The sequence below is a fragment of the Bombina bombina genome, chromosome 4 (genome assembly GCF_027579735.1).
Source record: "Bombina bombina isolate aBomBom1 chromosome 4, aBomBom1.pri, whole genome shotgun sequence".
NCBI lineage: Eukaryota > Metazoa > Chordata > Amphibia > Anura > Bombinatoridae > Bombina > Bombina bombina.
Window position 1 is genome coordinate 626,817,344 of NC_069502.1, and position 16,516 is coordinate 626,833,859.

Genomic DNA, 16,516 nt, shown 5'->3' on the forward strand with positions numbered 1-16,516 from the left:
TCATATGCATTAACCCAAATATGAAACTGACTGCCTGAAATAAGGAATATTGATCATCCTGAATCAAGGCAAATATAAGTTTAAAGACATATATTTAGAACTTTACATATAAAGTGCCCAACCATAGCTTAGGAGTGTCACAAAAAATAAGACTTACTTACCCCAGGACACTCATCTACATATAGTAGATAGCCAAACCAGTACTGAAACGAGAATCAGTAGAGGTGATGGTATATAAGAGTATATCGTCAGTCTGAAAAGGGAGGTAAGAGATGAATCTCTACGACCGATAACAGAGAACCTATGAAATAGATCCCGTAGAAGGAGACCATTGAATTCAAATAGGCAATACTCTCTTCACATCCCTCTGACATTCACTGCACTCTGAGAGGAAAACCGGGCTCCAGCCTGCTGCGAAGCGCATATCAACGAAGAATCTAGCACAAACTTACTTCACCACCTCCACGGGAGGCAAAGTTTGTAAAACTGAATTGTGGGTGTGGTGAGGGGTGTATTTATAGGCATTTTGAGGTTTGGGAAACTTTGCCCCTCCTGGTAGGAATGTATATCCCATACGTCACTAGCTCATGGACTCTTGCTAATTACATGAAAGAAAATAAATAATAAATTTATACAAAAGAAAAAAAGAAGCCTAAAAACATTTAACAGTTTTTGCTGTGGTGCTCTTTGCCGCTGCTGGTCAGGAGAGATATTCCCACTAGTAATTGATGATTCTGTGGACTCACCATATCTTAGGAAAGAAATACAAGTATAGTGCAGAGATTTTCTAATCATATTTAAAATGCATTTTATAAAATCAACTGGAATGTTTATTTTAAAGCTGGTTAAACAAAATAAAAAAATACTACTCCAATAAGTGATAAGCATCTAAAATTATGTTCTATTGCATTTAAAAAGGCTATCTAATGTTAATTATGTAATAAGTATAAAACAAAATTACATAAATGTTTAAGCAAGCATGTTTTTATATTGTCCTAACACACTGATGCAGCTTTGCTTGTTAAGCTAGCGTTAAATGGTATGGAAATAGCAGAGAGCAATGACAGCAGCAAAGGCAGCCACTTCAGTTATCTGCTGAAATCCAGACCTTTCACCTTTTGTACATCTCAAAGGAGAAAGAGGGGAACAGAAAATCACTTCCACCTGGACCACTGCTTTTCTTTATCTGTTAAAGGCACGTATATCACCCCCATCAGAGGTTTCATTTTGGCACTTCCATCTTCTAGCTTATCATATTGTTCCAACATTTGGTTTCCGCCAGCTGGTCCAACTGGTAATATCAATCGTCCTCCAGGTTTTAGTTGATCTATGAGCTGAAACACAAGAAACAGAAATAGGAGTCAAACAAGAAATAAAAAAGTAATTGATATTTAAAATATGGAGTTAAAATACATACAGTGTATAATCTAAGTGTAAACACGTTAATGAAAATAGACAATTTTTTTGAATTCTGAACCCCCGACCACTTATTTGAAACTGACTGGGTCATACTTTAGTGGTAGAGGTATACAAGTATGGTTTACACATTATGGGCCAGATTTCGAGTGAAGCACTATTTAGCACTTTTGCTAGAGCGTTAACTGCGTTAGAAGTAAGGTTCTTGCATGCCTTGGGTTGCGCTCATATTATGATTTGAGTGCGAAGAGCACAAAATGCTGAACATGCCCGATAACCTATTCCCCCATAGAACTCAATGGATCAAAAAAGTTGGGGAAAAAAGCCAAACTTTATTTGCGTGCAAACCAGTGTTAATTGTAAAGATGAAGATTTGGTTTAAACATAGTAGAAGGGCTGCAACCAACGATTATTTTCATAATCAATTAATCAATTGTTTTTTTGATTAATCGGATTAAAAAAAAAAAAAAAAAAAAAAAAATCTAAAAATGTTTCCTGTATTTAAAATAAAATCCACATACTGAGTTTTACAAATATGAAGCTTCAGACTAAAAAAAATGAACATTAACACAACTGTTTGTCCAATTTTTAAGCAGCAGAGAACATAAATAAAATTAAAAGGGGCAGTCAACACCAGAATTTTTGTTAAAAAAAAACAAAACTTATGCTTACCCGATACATTTATTTATTTCCAGGCATGGAGAATCCACGAATCATTCCAATTACTAGTGGGATATGCAATCCTGGCCAGCAGGAGGAGGCAAAGAGCTCCCCAGCCAAGCTGTTAAGTGTCACTTTTCTTACCCATAACCCCCCGTCATTTGGCCGAAGGAAAATGGAAAAAGATGATAACACAAAGGTATAGAGGTGCCTGAGGTTTTTACAAAAAAAACTGCCGTCTGAATAAAAATAAGGACGGGTCGTGGACTCTCCATGCCTGGAAAGACATTTATCATGTAAGCATAAATTTTGTTTTCTTTCCTAAGGCATGGAAAGTGCACAAATCATTCCAATTACAAGTGGGAACCAATACCCAAACTAGAGGACACAAAATGAAAACAAAATTCATGCTTACCTGATACATTTCTTTCTTTCCGGGCATGGAGAGTCTACGACGTCATTCTAAATACTAGTGGGATATTCAACTCCTGGCCATCAGGAGGAGGCAAAGAACACCCAAGCAGAGCTGTTAAGTGTCAATTCCCTTACCCATAACCCCCAGTTATTCGGCCAAAGGGAAATGGAAAAAGATGATAACACAAGGGTATAGAGGTGCCTGAGGTTTACATAAAAATACAGTCGTTTATACAAAATATGGGCGGGGTCGTGGACTCTCCACGCCCGGAAAGAAAGACATTTATCAGGCAAGCATAAATTTTGTTTTCTTTCCTATGGCATGGAGAGTCCACAACATCATTCTAATTACTAGTGGGAAAAATACCCAAGCTAGAGCACACAGAATGAAAGGGAGGGAGAACAAGACAGGTAGACCTAAACAGAAGGCACCACCGCTTGAAGAACTTTTCTCCCAAAAGAAGCCTAAGCTGAGGCAAAAGTATCAAATTTGTAGAATTTGGAAAAAGTATGTACGAAGGACCATGTGGCTGCCTTGCAAAATTTGCTCCACGAAGCTTCATTTTTGAAAGCCCAGGATGAAGAGACAGCCCTAGTGGAATAAGCTGTAATTCTCTCAGGAGGCTGTTGTCCAGCTGTCACATAAGCTAAACTGATGACACTTCTCAACCAGAGAGAAAGAGTGGAAGAAGTGGACTTATGACCCCTATGCTTACCAGAGAAAACAACGAACAGGGCAGAAGTCTGCCAAAAATCTTGTTGTTTGAAGGTAAAATTTTAGAACATGCACAACATCCAAGTTATGCAAAAAGACGTTCCTTTTGGGAAGAAGGATTGGGACAAAAAGAAGCAACAAAAATGTCCTGATTAATATTGCTATCCGACACTATCTTAAGGAGAAACCCCAGCTTAGTACGGAGGACGGTCTTATCAGCATGAAAAATAAGGTAAGGGGATCACACTGCAAAGCCGAAAGAGACTCTGCGAGCAGAAGAAATAGCAACAAGAAACAAAACCTACCAAGTTAGTAATTTAATATCAACAGAATGCATTGGCTCAAACAGAGCCTGCTGCAAGACTTTAAGAACAAGATTAAAGGGACATGAAACCCACAATTTTTCTTTCATGATTTAGAAAGAGAAAACCCTTTGAGAAAGCCGAATTGCTCGGCGAAACATGTCAGGGGAGGTTGGGAGTTAAAATGGGCTCCTTATAGAAAAAATTTTATGTGTTTTAATATCAGGAAAAACTTTGATTTAGGGTTATAATTGGTAACCAACTTTAATAACAAACTGCAGCGATATCGGTATTGTCTCGGTACTTTATTTAGGGATACAGCTAATACTTAAAATTGAAGTCATATTTAATGGCTTATACCCAGTATTTATAACGGCAGGTATCTCTGCATACATATATACCGACACTTAGTACTAATGTGGGAAACTGAATCTGGCAAAATCATTTTATAAGGTGGTTACAATAGTACCGCTACCAGTCATAAGACATAATATTGGCTGTCAGCTACTGTCAGCTTACTAGCGGTGACGATCAGGCTGCAATATAAGCACTAGGTGTCCTTAGTGACACGCTGATATTAATAACTTTAGAGCAACCAAGTGGTCAATAACTATAAAAACTATAACGTTAATGGTGCTAAGTCACTGCTGATAGATCGATATACATTTGCAGCGCGAGAATTATGCTGCAGTAAGAGGTTTCGATACTATATAACAAACAAATGATTGAAAGTTACTCGATCTATATTCAGCTCCTTAAAATTTAGAGTACTATCAGAACTCTGGTGATTAACCTTGTATACCACTTTGAGCTTTATAAACAAGCCATATCAGCAACACATTATACTATGTTACGACAGCTGCAGCTAATTTAAAGAGCCAATAAATCAGACAATATACTGTAGTAAATCTTGATAAAAGTCTGAACCTAGAATACCTAGACTATATGACAAACACACTGATGAGACCCATACAAAGGTGTTTATAAATATACTACGAATCCACTCATCCAGTGTTATCTATTCGCTAGCTGAAGAAAGTTATCCAATACAAATATTTTAAAAGAACAAATATATATGTACTCCTAGTGAGATTCTGATACTAGGCTGATGGTGCAATAACAGTTGTGTACTACTAGTGACAATTTGATATTCGTAATAGGGTGCTTATCACTCTTCAGAAGTGGTTAACATTGTAAAAGCAACCCAAATACACCGAATCTTATATTTAAGTACATGGTATACCACAAGATACCATAATAACTACTCTATATAATCTGGCATTATGTGTCAGTAAATTAACTAGAACCATGATTGTTCCAAAAATCTTTTAGGCTAACCCCTACCTGTATTAGAAACGGATAACTCAGATAGTTGGCAGTATTCTAGTCGCAATATATATTAAGATTTATCTTATAGCTACTACCAAATTGGTTTATTAGAGCTCTACTTCATACTCCTATCAAAGTTGACTCATTCCTGGGTTTTTAAAGTATTGTTTGTTCCATTTAATTTTAATATATAGTCCAATAAAAGTTATGTTTTAACTTAATTCACTGATCCGCATTCCTGAAACTCAGCAAATATTTCCACATTAGGGAATTAGAGTGCTAATCAAGTGTACATTTTTTGGAGATGTCAATCCCCAATTCCTGTTTCAAAGCCGAAAGAGACTCTGCGAGCAGAAGAAATAGCAACAAGAAACAAAACCTACCAAGTTAGTAATTTAATATCAACAGAATGCATTGGCTCAAACAGAGCCTGCTGCAAGACTTTAAGAACAAGATTAAAGGGACATGAAACCCACATTTTTTCTTTCATGATTTAGAAAGAGAATGCAATTTTAAACATCTTTCTAATTTACTTCTATTATCTAATTTGTTTTATTCTCTTGATATTCTTTGCTGAAAAGCATATCTAGATATGCACATAGCTGCTGATTGGTTGCTGCACATAGAAGACACGTGTAATTGACTAACCCATGTTAATTGATTTTTCTTCAACTAAGGATATCTAAAAAATGAAGCAAAATAAATAATAGAAGTAAATTGTAATGTTTAAATTTGTATTCTCTATCTGAATCATGAAAGAAAGATTTTGGGTTTAGTGGCCCTTTAAGGCTCCAAGGATGAGCAACAGGTTTAAACACAGGTCTAATTCTGACCAAGGCCTGAACAAAAAAGATTGAACATCTGGCAGATCTGCCAGACGTTTATGCAAAAGAATAGACAGTGCAGAAATCTGACCCTTCAGAGTACTGACTGACAAACCTTTCTCCAGGTCCTTCTGAAGAAAAGTAGCAACCCTTAAGCACTCTGGAGAAACACAAAAACTGAATTTATGCTTACCTGATAAATTACTTTCTCTTGTGGTGTATCGAGTCCACGGATTCATCCTTTACTTGTGGGATATTCTCCTTCCTAACAGGAAGTGGCAAAGAGAGCACACAGCAGAGCTGTCCATATAGCTCCCCCTCTAGCTCCACCCCCCAGTCATTCGACCGGAGGTTAGGAAGAAAAAGGAGAAACCATAAGGTGCAGTGGTGACTGTAGTTTAAACAAAAAAAATCTACCTGACTTAATAGCCAGGGCGGGCCGTGGACTGGATACACCACAAGAGAAAGTAATTTATCAGGTAAGCATAAATTCTGTTTTCTCTTGTAAGGTGTATCCAGTCCACGGATTCATCCTTTACTTGTGGGATACCAATACCAAAGCCTTAGGACACGGATGAAGGGAGGGAACAAGACAGGTACCTTAAATGGAAGGCACCACTGCTTGTAAAACCTCTCTCCCAAAAATAGCCTCCGAAGAAGCAAAAGTATCGAATTTGTAAAATTTGGAAAAAGTATGCAGCGAAGACCAAGTCGCTGCCTTACAGATCTGTTCAACAGAAGCCTCATTTTTAAAAGCCCATGTGGAAGCCACTGCTCTGGTAGAATCAGCAGTAATTGTTTCAGGAGGCTGCTGGCCAGCAGTCTCATAGGCCAGACGGATGATGCTTTTCAGCCAAAAGGAAAGAGCGGTAGCAGTCGCCTTCTGACCTCTCCTCTTACCAGAATAGATGACAAACAATTAAGTTGTTTGTCTGAAATCCTTAGTTGCTTGTAAATAGAACTTTAAAGCACGAACCACATCAAGATTGTGTAACAGACGTTCCTTCTTCGAAGGAGGATTAGGACACAGAGAAGGAACAACAATTTCCTGATTAATATTCTTATTAGACACAACCTTAGGAAGAAAACCGGGTTTGGTACGCAAAACTACCTTATCTGAGTGGAACACCAAGTAAGGTGAGTCACACTGCAAAGCAGATAACTTCTGAAACTCTTCGAGCAGAAGAGATAGCTACCAAAAACAAAACTTTCCAAATAAAAGTTTAATATATATGGAATGTAAAGGTTCAAACGGAACCCCTTGCAGAACTGAAAGAACTAAATTCAGACTCCATGGCGGAGCCACAGGTCTATAAACAGGCTTGATTCTGACTAAAGCCTGACTAAACGCTTGAACATCTGGTACCTCTGCCAGACGTTTGTGTAAAAGAATAGACAAAGCAGATATCTGTCCTTTTAAGGAACTATCTGATAATCCTTTCTCCAATCCTTCTTGGAGAAAGGACAATATCCTGGGAATCCTAATCTTACTCCATGAGTAACCCTTGGATTCGCACCAACAAAGATATTTTCGCCAAATCTTATGGTAGATTTTCCTGGTGACAGGCTTTCTAGCCTGAATCAGGGCATCGATAACCGAATCAGGGTATCGATAACCGACTCAGAGAAACCACGCTTAGATAGAATTAGGCGTTCAATCTCCAAGCAGTCAGACGCAGAGAAATTATATTTGGATGTTTGAAAGGACCTTGAAGCAGACTCATTGGCAGAGTCCATGGTGGAACGGATGACATGTCCACTAGGTCTGCATACCAAGTCCTGCGTGGCCACGCAGGCGCTATTAGAATCACCGACACCCTCTCCTGCTTGATTCTGGCAACCAGACGAGGAAGGAGAGGAAACGATGGAAACACATAGGCCAGATTGAAGGACCAAGGCGCTGCTAGAGCATCTATCAACACCGCCTGGGGATCCCGGGACCTGGACCCGTAAAGAGGAAGTTTGGCATTCTGACGGGACGCCATCAGATCCAATTCTGGAGTGCCCCATAGCTGAGTCAGCTGGGCAAATACCTCCGGGTGGAGTTCCCACTCCCCCGGATGAAAAGTCTGACGACTTAGAAAATCCGCTTCCCAGTTGTCTCATTGCCACTACCATTAGTCCGATTGTCTCCATGCACTGAGCTACAAACGGCCGAGGAATGGAATGAAGAGCTCGGCAAGTAGTTAAGAGTTTTAACTTTCTGACCTCCGTCAGAAATATTTTCATCTCTACCGAGTCTATTAGTGTTCCTAGGAAGGGAACTCTTGTGAGGGGGGAGGGAGAACTCTTTTTGATGTTCACTTTCCACCCGTGAGACCTCAGAAAGGCCACTACGATTTCCGTGTGAGACTTGGCTCTTTGGAAAGTTGACGCCTGAATTAAGATGTTGTCTAGATAAGGCGCCACTGCTATGCCCCGTGGTCCTAGCAACGCCAGGAGGGACCCTGGCACCTTTGTGAAAATTCTGGGAGCAGTGGCCAACCCTAAAGGGAGAGCCACAAACTGAAAATGCTTGTCCAGAAACGCAAACCTGAGAAACTGGTGATAATCTTTGTGGATAGGAATATGTAGCTACGCATATTTTAGATCCACGGTAGTCATATATTGACCCTCCTGGATCATTGGTAAGATTGTCCGAATGGTCTCCATCTTTAATGATGGGACTCTGAGGAATTTGTTTAGAATTTTTAGATCCAGGATTGGTCTGAAAGTTCCCTCTTTTTTGGGAACCACAAACAGGTTTGAGTAAAACCCCAGCCCTTGTTCCGCAATTGGAACTGGGTGGATCACTCCCATTGTATGTAGGTCTTCTACACAGCGTAAGAACGCCTCTTTCTTTGTCGTGTCTGTAGACAGACGAGAAATATGGAACCTTCCCCTTGGAGGGGAGTCCTTGAATTCTAGAAGATATCCCTGGGATACAATCTCTAAGGCCCAGGGATCGTGTACGTCTCTTGCCCAGGTCTGAGCGAAGAGAGTCTGCCCCCTACTAGATCCAGTCCCGGATCGGGGGCTACCCCTTCATGCTGTCTTGAGGGCAGCTGCAGGCTTCTTGGTCTGTTTACCCTTGTTCCAGCCCTGGTAAGGCTTCCAGGCTGCCCTGGGTTGTGAAGTGTTACCCTCTTGCTTTGCAGCAGGGTAGGATGAAGCGAGACCGCTCCTGAAATTTCGAAAGGAACGAAAATTATTTTGTTTGTTCTTTGTCTTAAAGGACTTGTCCTGAGGGAGAGCATGGCCTTTTCCCCCAGTGATTTCTGAGATAATCTCTCAATTCAGGCCCGAAAAGGGTCTTTCCTTTGAAAGGGATGTTCAGCAGTTTGGATTTTGACGACACATTGGCCGACCAGGACTTGAGCCATAGCGCCCTGTGCGCCAGAATGGCGAAACCTGAATTCTTTGCCGCTAACTTAGCTAGTTGGAAAGCGGCATCTGTGATAAAAGAATTACCCAGCTTAAGAGCCTTAATTCTGTCCATAATATCCTCATATGAGGTCTCCGTTTGGAGCGCATCTTCCAGCACCTCGAACCAGTAAGCAGCTGCAGTAGTTACAGGAACAATGCACGCTATAGGTTGGAGAAGAAAACCTTGATGAACAAAAATTTTCTTAAGTAAACCCTCTAACTTTTTATCCATAGGGTCTTTAAAAGCACAACTGTCCTCAATTGGTATTGTTGTGCATTTAGCAAGTGAAGAAACAGCCCCCTCCACCTTAGGGACCGTCTGCCACGAGTCCCGCGTGGTGTCAGATATGGGGAACATTTTCTTAAAAACAGGAGGGGGAACAAACGGAATACCTGGTCTATCCCACTCCCTAGTTACTATATCCGCAATCCTCTTGGGGACCGGGAACACATCAGTGTAAACAGGAACTTCTAGGTACTTGTCCATTTTACACAATTTCTCTGGAACCACCAAAGGGTCACAGTCATCCAGAGTAACTAATACCTCCCTGAGTAATAAACGGAGGTGTTCTAGTTTAAATTTAAAAGCCAACGTATCTGAGTCTGTCTGAGGAGCAACCTTTCCCAAATCGGAAATTTCTCCCTTAGACAGCACATCCCTCGCCCCCATTTCAGGAGCGTTGTGAGTGTATATCGGATACGGCTACTAAAGCGTCAGAATGCTCATAATCTGTTTTAAAACAGAGCTAGCACGCTTTGCAGGTAACACGGGCAGCTTAGATAAAAATACTGAGAGGGTATTATCCATAACTGCCACCAAATCTTGTAAGGTAAAAGAGTTAGACGCGCTAGAGGTGCTAGGCATCGCTTGAGTGGGCGTAACTGGTTGTGACACTTGGGGAGAGGTCAACAGGCTAACCTCATTACCTTCTGTCTGAGAATCATCTTGGGCCACATTTTTAAGTGCAACAATATGGTCTTTAAAATGTATAGACATATCAGTACACGTGGGACACATTTTGAGAGCGGGTTCCACCATGGCTTCTAAACACATTGAACAAGGATTTTCCTTGGTGACAGACATGTTTAACAGACTAGTAGTAAGACAAACAGGCTTAGAAATCACATTAATCAAGCAAAAATACACTTTGCAAAAAAACGTTACTGTGCCTTTAAGAAATAAAAAAAAGGCACCCAATTTTTTAAAACAGTGAAAAATGCACCAAACTTTCTGAATTTTTCACAGTATGTACCTAAAGCATTGGTAAGATTGCACAACTAGCAAAAAAATAGATTAACCCCTTAATGCCCAAACCGGATCAATAGTAAGCTAACAGACCGGTTAAAACAAATTTAACACCTTGCCACAGCTCTGCTGTGGCCCTACCTTCCCTTAGGAGTCGGATTTATGGGGAAAAAGCTTCTTATGGGTCCTCAAACTGTAGCAGGAGCCACCATGTGAACACAGCCTGAAGATCTAGTCAATCTAACTGCGCATCTGAGGCGCGAAATTAGGCCCCTCCCACCTTACTCCGGTGCTGTGAGGCCTAAATAAACACTCCTAGGAGTTATAATATTAGCCATGTGGGTAACAACCCCTGAAAGAAAACCCAAAGGGACCTAAGTGTCTCAAAAACGTTATTGATAAGTAAAAACGTTTGCCATAAAAAAGTGTCAACCCATAAAATAGTGTCAACCAGCATAAAATAGCCCTGTTATTTAAGCTTGTAATTCCATACTTAGTCTCTGAATAAAGCTTACCCTTCCCTCATGGGGATCTTATCAGTCCTTTTCTAGCATTATCACAGTCTTGTCTAGAAATAAATGACTGAACATACCTTATTGCTGCCTAATCTGCAAACCGTTCCCCCCAACTGAAGTTTTCTTGTACTCCTCAGTCCTGTGTGGGAACAGCAGTGTATTTTAGTTACAACATGCTAAAATCATCTTCCTCTGCAGAAATCTTCATCCCTTTTCTGCTGGAGAGTAAATAGTACAAACCAGTACCATTTAAAAATAAACTTTTGCTTGTAGAACAAAAACTACAAATCTAACACCACATTCACTTTACCCTTCCGAGAGAGACCCTGTTGCTTAGAGCCGGCAAAGAGAATGACTGGGGGGTGGAGCTAGAGGGGGAGCTATATGGACAGCTCTGCTGTGTGCTCTCTTTGTCACTTCCTGTTAGGAAGGAGAATATCCCACAAGTAAAGGATGAATCCGTGGACTGGATACACCTTACAAGAGAAATTAGATTAGTCCAGAAGAGAGGACACACAAAGAGAAGGTTTGGCAATCCTCACAACAATATGAGGGGAAAAAAGTGAAAATTAAAAAACAACATTTATTATATAAAAAAAATTAAAAAAGAGAAATCTAAAATCAAATTAAAAACACTTAAAAAAGAGAAAAATAATATACAGGGACATGAAAGGTCCAATTCACAGTATTGTATCAATTCACGCAGAGAACACCTATACAGTCAAATAGAAGGCCTAATATCAGAAAAGTTCAGGAGGTAATTATCCCCATTATGTAGTGCAACACAAAACAAAAAAGTCCTAATGAATAGTCTACCAGTGACTATAATATCTCCCTAAGGAGAACCACAAAAAAAGGGATTGGCGACCTGCTAATCTTACGTGTTGCTCCTACACAATTTTTTAAAAACACTGGGTATTCCTGTCCTAATCTAGTATTACAAAAACATCTAGTATAGGGTAAAACATATAGAGCAAATCAAGTATAACTGCAATACAATACCAAAGGCCCCTGGACAGAACCTAATCAAGTCACAAAACGCCTGACGCACGTTTCCCTTCCTGCTTTATCAAAGGCAATTTGTGATGATTTTTTAGTTTAAATATGCTCTTTCAGCCAATCATTTCATTTTGCAGGGAATACACCAATCACATTCTCAATATTCTCAACCGTCACAATCAGCTATTAATTATTTGCTTCAAATCCGCTTTAACATTCATATGCCATTCTTAAAAAGATTTCATGCTTATGCATTTAAATATACTTTATTCGTAAATCTGCTGCCAATAATCTACATAAAAGGCAGAGCAAGATCCTTATTTTTATAAGAGTGTTATTCGGATTCTATTGCTCCGACATCAACATGTTTAGATTCATAAAGGATACATAATATTGGTCAATCATGTGCATTGCAGGTTATACACCCCCCCATATACCTCGTGGGGCGCCTCCAATTATTTAGTAGAAGCTGAGAGACAGTTCAACTCCCCTAAATATGTCAGATCTGTCTCCTAATAGCTAATCTGGCCAATAGCAGATGGACTAGCAGACAAGGCATCTGACAGCACTGGTGGACAAATTCACATAGACCACAGCAATTCATCACAAAAACACTCAATTTCGCAGATCGCATCGGGACGATCTGCATACCTAGGGTTGACTCCCATTAGTATAATATTTGGTCTTGCTCATTCAACATATAATAAAATTTTATTAAACTACAGATATTGTCCAACCCATTGCACTGTTGGATCTGTTCCATACATATAGGGGAGCGATAGTAAGCGCTAAAAAGCTTAAAAGGCTTGATGCTTTGAGGATGTAACAATTATTTTAATATACAATCGATTAAAATCACATATAAAAGTAGATACAGAGTTTGGACGTTAAATCTTGCAATAAAAAATTACAATAAAATCCATGGATCCATGAGAAATTAAAAAATAAAAAATACAATTGAATGAGCTAGCTTTACGAATTGTTGAATAAAATTGGTATACACTATATCCAAGGTTGCATAAGTGAAGTCAGAGTGGATAAGCTGGTGTGTGGATCTGTCTGATGGTTAAATCTAATATGTGAGTTGACTCCTGATGGGTAATATAGGTGCAATAAAAAGTGATGCGAATTGTGTCTGCAAATACAACTGTAAAATAGTGCAAAATTATACACAAATTACAAAACGTGTATGTCCTATATCTAGAACCTCAAAAACAAAAGTGATGTGAGGGGACGTGACGTTTTATAAAAGGTGGGTGTCGACCCAAAAAACTGCCCACACTAGCGCTAGTGTTACAAAAATGTAGAAAAAATGTAAAAAATAAAACGAATACGTAGTCTCTTAGAAGATAGTTGTAATGTCCTCCAAATGTAGTGATGGTGTGGTAGTGAATAGAATTGGTTTAAAGATATAATACCTAGACAAAAAATGTTTGAAGTTGACAATCCTGTGGGAGATCAGTTCCAATAGAATAATCCTATAGAAAGTCAATTCCAAAATATACTGATAACAAAAAAACAGTCCAATCGAAAATGTGAAGGTGTGAGTTCCAGTTGGAAAAACAAAGCAAGGATAATACACAAAAATTGGTGAAAAAATTCCAAAAAATTGGTGAAAAAATTCCAAAAAATTGTGAAAAAATTGCAAAAAATAAATGTGTAGAAGAGATGGTGAAATAACAGTAAAATTGCAATGTTACAATAAAAGTAAATGATTTAATACCTGAAAAAGAAAATGATGAAATACTTTACTTATTGTACATCATTTACTTTTATTGTAACATTGGTATCTTTTGTTTGTGTACCCTTTGCACATGCAAACTTGGACATATCACAGAGAGTTTTTTTTAACTAAAATCAGAGGGGCTGGTAATCACCACCTTTGGACTTTGGCATCTATTTTGCCTTGTTCTATTTCTATTTTATATTTTTATTTTCACTGCAATTTTACTGTTATTTCACCATCTCTTCTACACTTATTTTTTGCAATTTTTTCTCAATTTTTTGGAATTTTTTCACCAATTTTTGTGTATTATCCTTGCTTTGTTTTTCCAACTGGAACGCACACCTTCACATTTTCATAATCACCACCTCTGGACTTTGGCATCTATTTTGCCTTGTTCTATTTCTATTTTCTATTTTTATTTTCACTGCAATTTTACTGTTTTTTCACCATCTCTTCTACACATTTATTTTTTGCAATTTTTTCACCAATTTTTGTGTATTATCCTTGCTTTGTTTTTCCAACTGGAACTCACACCTTCACATTTTTCGATTGGACTGTTTTTGTTATCAGTATATTTTGGAATTGACTTTCTATAGGATTATTCTATTGGAACTGATCTCCCACAGGATTGTCAACTTCAAACGTTTTTTGTCTAGGTATTATATCTTTAAACCAATTCTATTCACTACCACACCATCACTACATTTGGAGGACATTACAACTATCTTCTAAGAGACTACGTATTCGTTTTATTTTTTACATTTTTTTTTTATTTTTTCTACATTTTTGTAACACTAGCGCTAGTGTGGGCAGTTTTTTGGGTCGACACCCACCTTTTATAAAACGTCACGTCCCTTCACATCACTTTTGTTTTTGAGGTCCTAGATATAGGACATACACGTTTTGAAATTTGTGTATAATTTTGCACTATTTTACAGTTGTATTTGCAGACACAATTCGCATCACTTTTTATTGCACCTATATTACCCATCAGGAGTCAACTCACATATTAGATTTAACCATCAGACAGATCCACACACCAGCTTATCCACTCTGACTTCACTTATGCAACCTTGGATATAGCGTATACCAATTTTATTCAACGATTCGTAAAGCTAGCTCATTCAATTGTATTTTTTATTTTTTAATTTCTCATGGATCCATGGATTTTATTGTAATTTTTTATTGCAAGATTTAACGTCCAAACTCTGTATCTTTTATATGTGATTTTAATCGATTGTATATTAAAATAATTGTTACATCCTCAAAGCATCTAGCCTTTTAAGCTTTTTAGCGCTTATTATCGCTCCCCTGTTATCCATTTTTTAGCCTACTAGGAGGCTAATCTGTTAGTAAGCTTAAGGCCTTTCTTATACACTGAGCGCTCGGCACACACCCCATCGTATTTACTGTCTGTTCCATACATAGTTGACTCCCCTCTTATAGACTAGAAAAGGCGACAATTACACTATGCATCCAGCTACCACTAATATAATCGCAACAGCAAAACCACACAAAAAGGCAAGTTCACACAATATCCTGTAGATGTCATCACAGAACATTACAATACACCAGTATATTCTCAGTGATCTCAACCGTCACAGTTGGTTGTCAATTAATTAAAAGAGATCGATTTTTACATAAGTCAGCCATTCTTAAGTAGTATTCATACATGTGGAGTTAGACATGCTTTATTCTTAAACCTGCTGCTTATCATATGTAAAGAGAACAGAGTATCATTGTTTCTAAGTGTGTATTTTGTATTCTATTGCTTCAATATCGCTATGTCTACATTAGTTAGAGATACATGCTATTTGTCTATCAAGTTCTATATCTAAGTCAATCATTGACGTTTCTGATTGAGCACTCCCCCATATACCACATGGGGCGCATCCATTTCTAAGTAAAAGCTGAGTAATAATATCACTCCTCTGTCTACGCCAGATACATCTGTTAGTCGCTATTGGTCTGATAGAAACAAAGGTGTCTCTCTTTTGGCCAATAGCAGTTAAGTTAACAGACCCAGCGTCTTTAAGGCAACAATTAAGCCAATATGCACTGTCCGAGATAGTATAAATGTCTTCATATGATGTTACAAACCATATCGAAGTAGTCAGGGTGATCTAAAATAGTGTTCCATGTTATTAATTTCATACATAATATTGGTGAGCAATAGACATTATCCAACTAATGTGTAGTTATATTTGTTCCATAAATAAACTATTTCTTTATTCTCAAATGGAGAGGTGACCATTACAAGGAGTGTTTATCTAGTACTCTCATAGCAAATTTTACATAAAAATGCTATGTATATTCAATCTCCTTTTAGAATCATCTCAACATGATTTAAAAACATAATTTATGCTTACCTGATAAATTTATTTCTCTTGTAGTGTGTTCAGTCCACGGGTCATCCATTACTTATGGGATATATTCTCCTTCCCAACAGGAAGTTGCAAGAGGATCACCCAAGCAGAGCTGTAATATAGCTCCTCCCCTCACATGTCATATCCAGTCATTCGACCGAAACAAGACGAGAAAGGAGAAACTATAGGGTGCAGTGGTGACTGGAGTTTATAATTTAAAATTTAGAACCTGCCTCAAAAAGACAGTGCGGGCCGTGGACTGAACACACTACAAGAGAAATAAATTTATCAGGTAAGCATAAATTATGTTTTCTCTTGTTAAGTGTGTTCAGTCCACGGGTCATCCATTACTTATGGGATACCAATACCAAAGCTAAAGTACACGGATGATGGGAGGGACAAGGCAGGAACATTAAACAGAAGGAACCACTGCCTGTAGAACCTTTCTCCCAAAAACAGCCTCCGAAGAAGCAAAAGTGTCAAATTTGTAAAATTTGGAAAAAGTATGAAGTGAAGACCAAGTTGCAGCCTTGCAAATCTGTTCAACAGAGGCCTCATTCTTAAAGGCCCAGGTGGAAGCCACAGCTCTAGTGGAATGA

At 38.5% G+C, this 16,516-nt stretch overlaps 1 protein-coding gene across 1 annotated transcript in view; it reads right to left on the reverse strand.

The window, feature by feature from the left end:
- Nucleotides 1-783: 783 nt before the first annotated feature.
- PCMT1 (protein-L-isoaspartate (D-aspartate) O-methyltransferase) overlaps nt 784-16,516 on the reverse strand; it is a 158,316-nt gene continuing 142,583 nt past the window's right edge. The window contains exon 7 of the mRNA XM_053710656.1: nt 784-1,334. Coding sequence (XP_053566631.1) covers nt 1,155-1,334 — 180 coding nt within the window. The 3' untranslated portion in view covers nt 784-1,154. The remainder of the gene's footprint in view (nt 1,335-16,516) is intronic.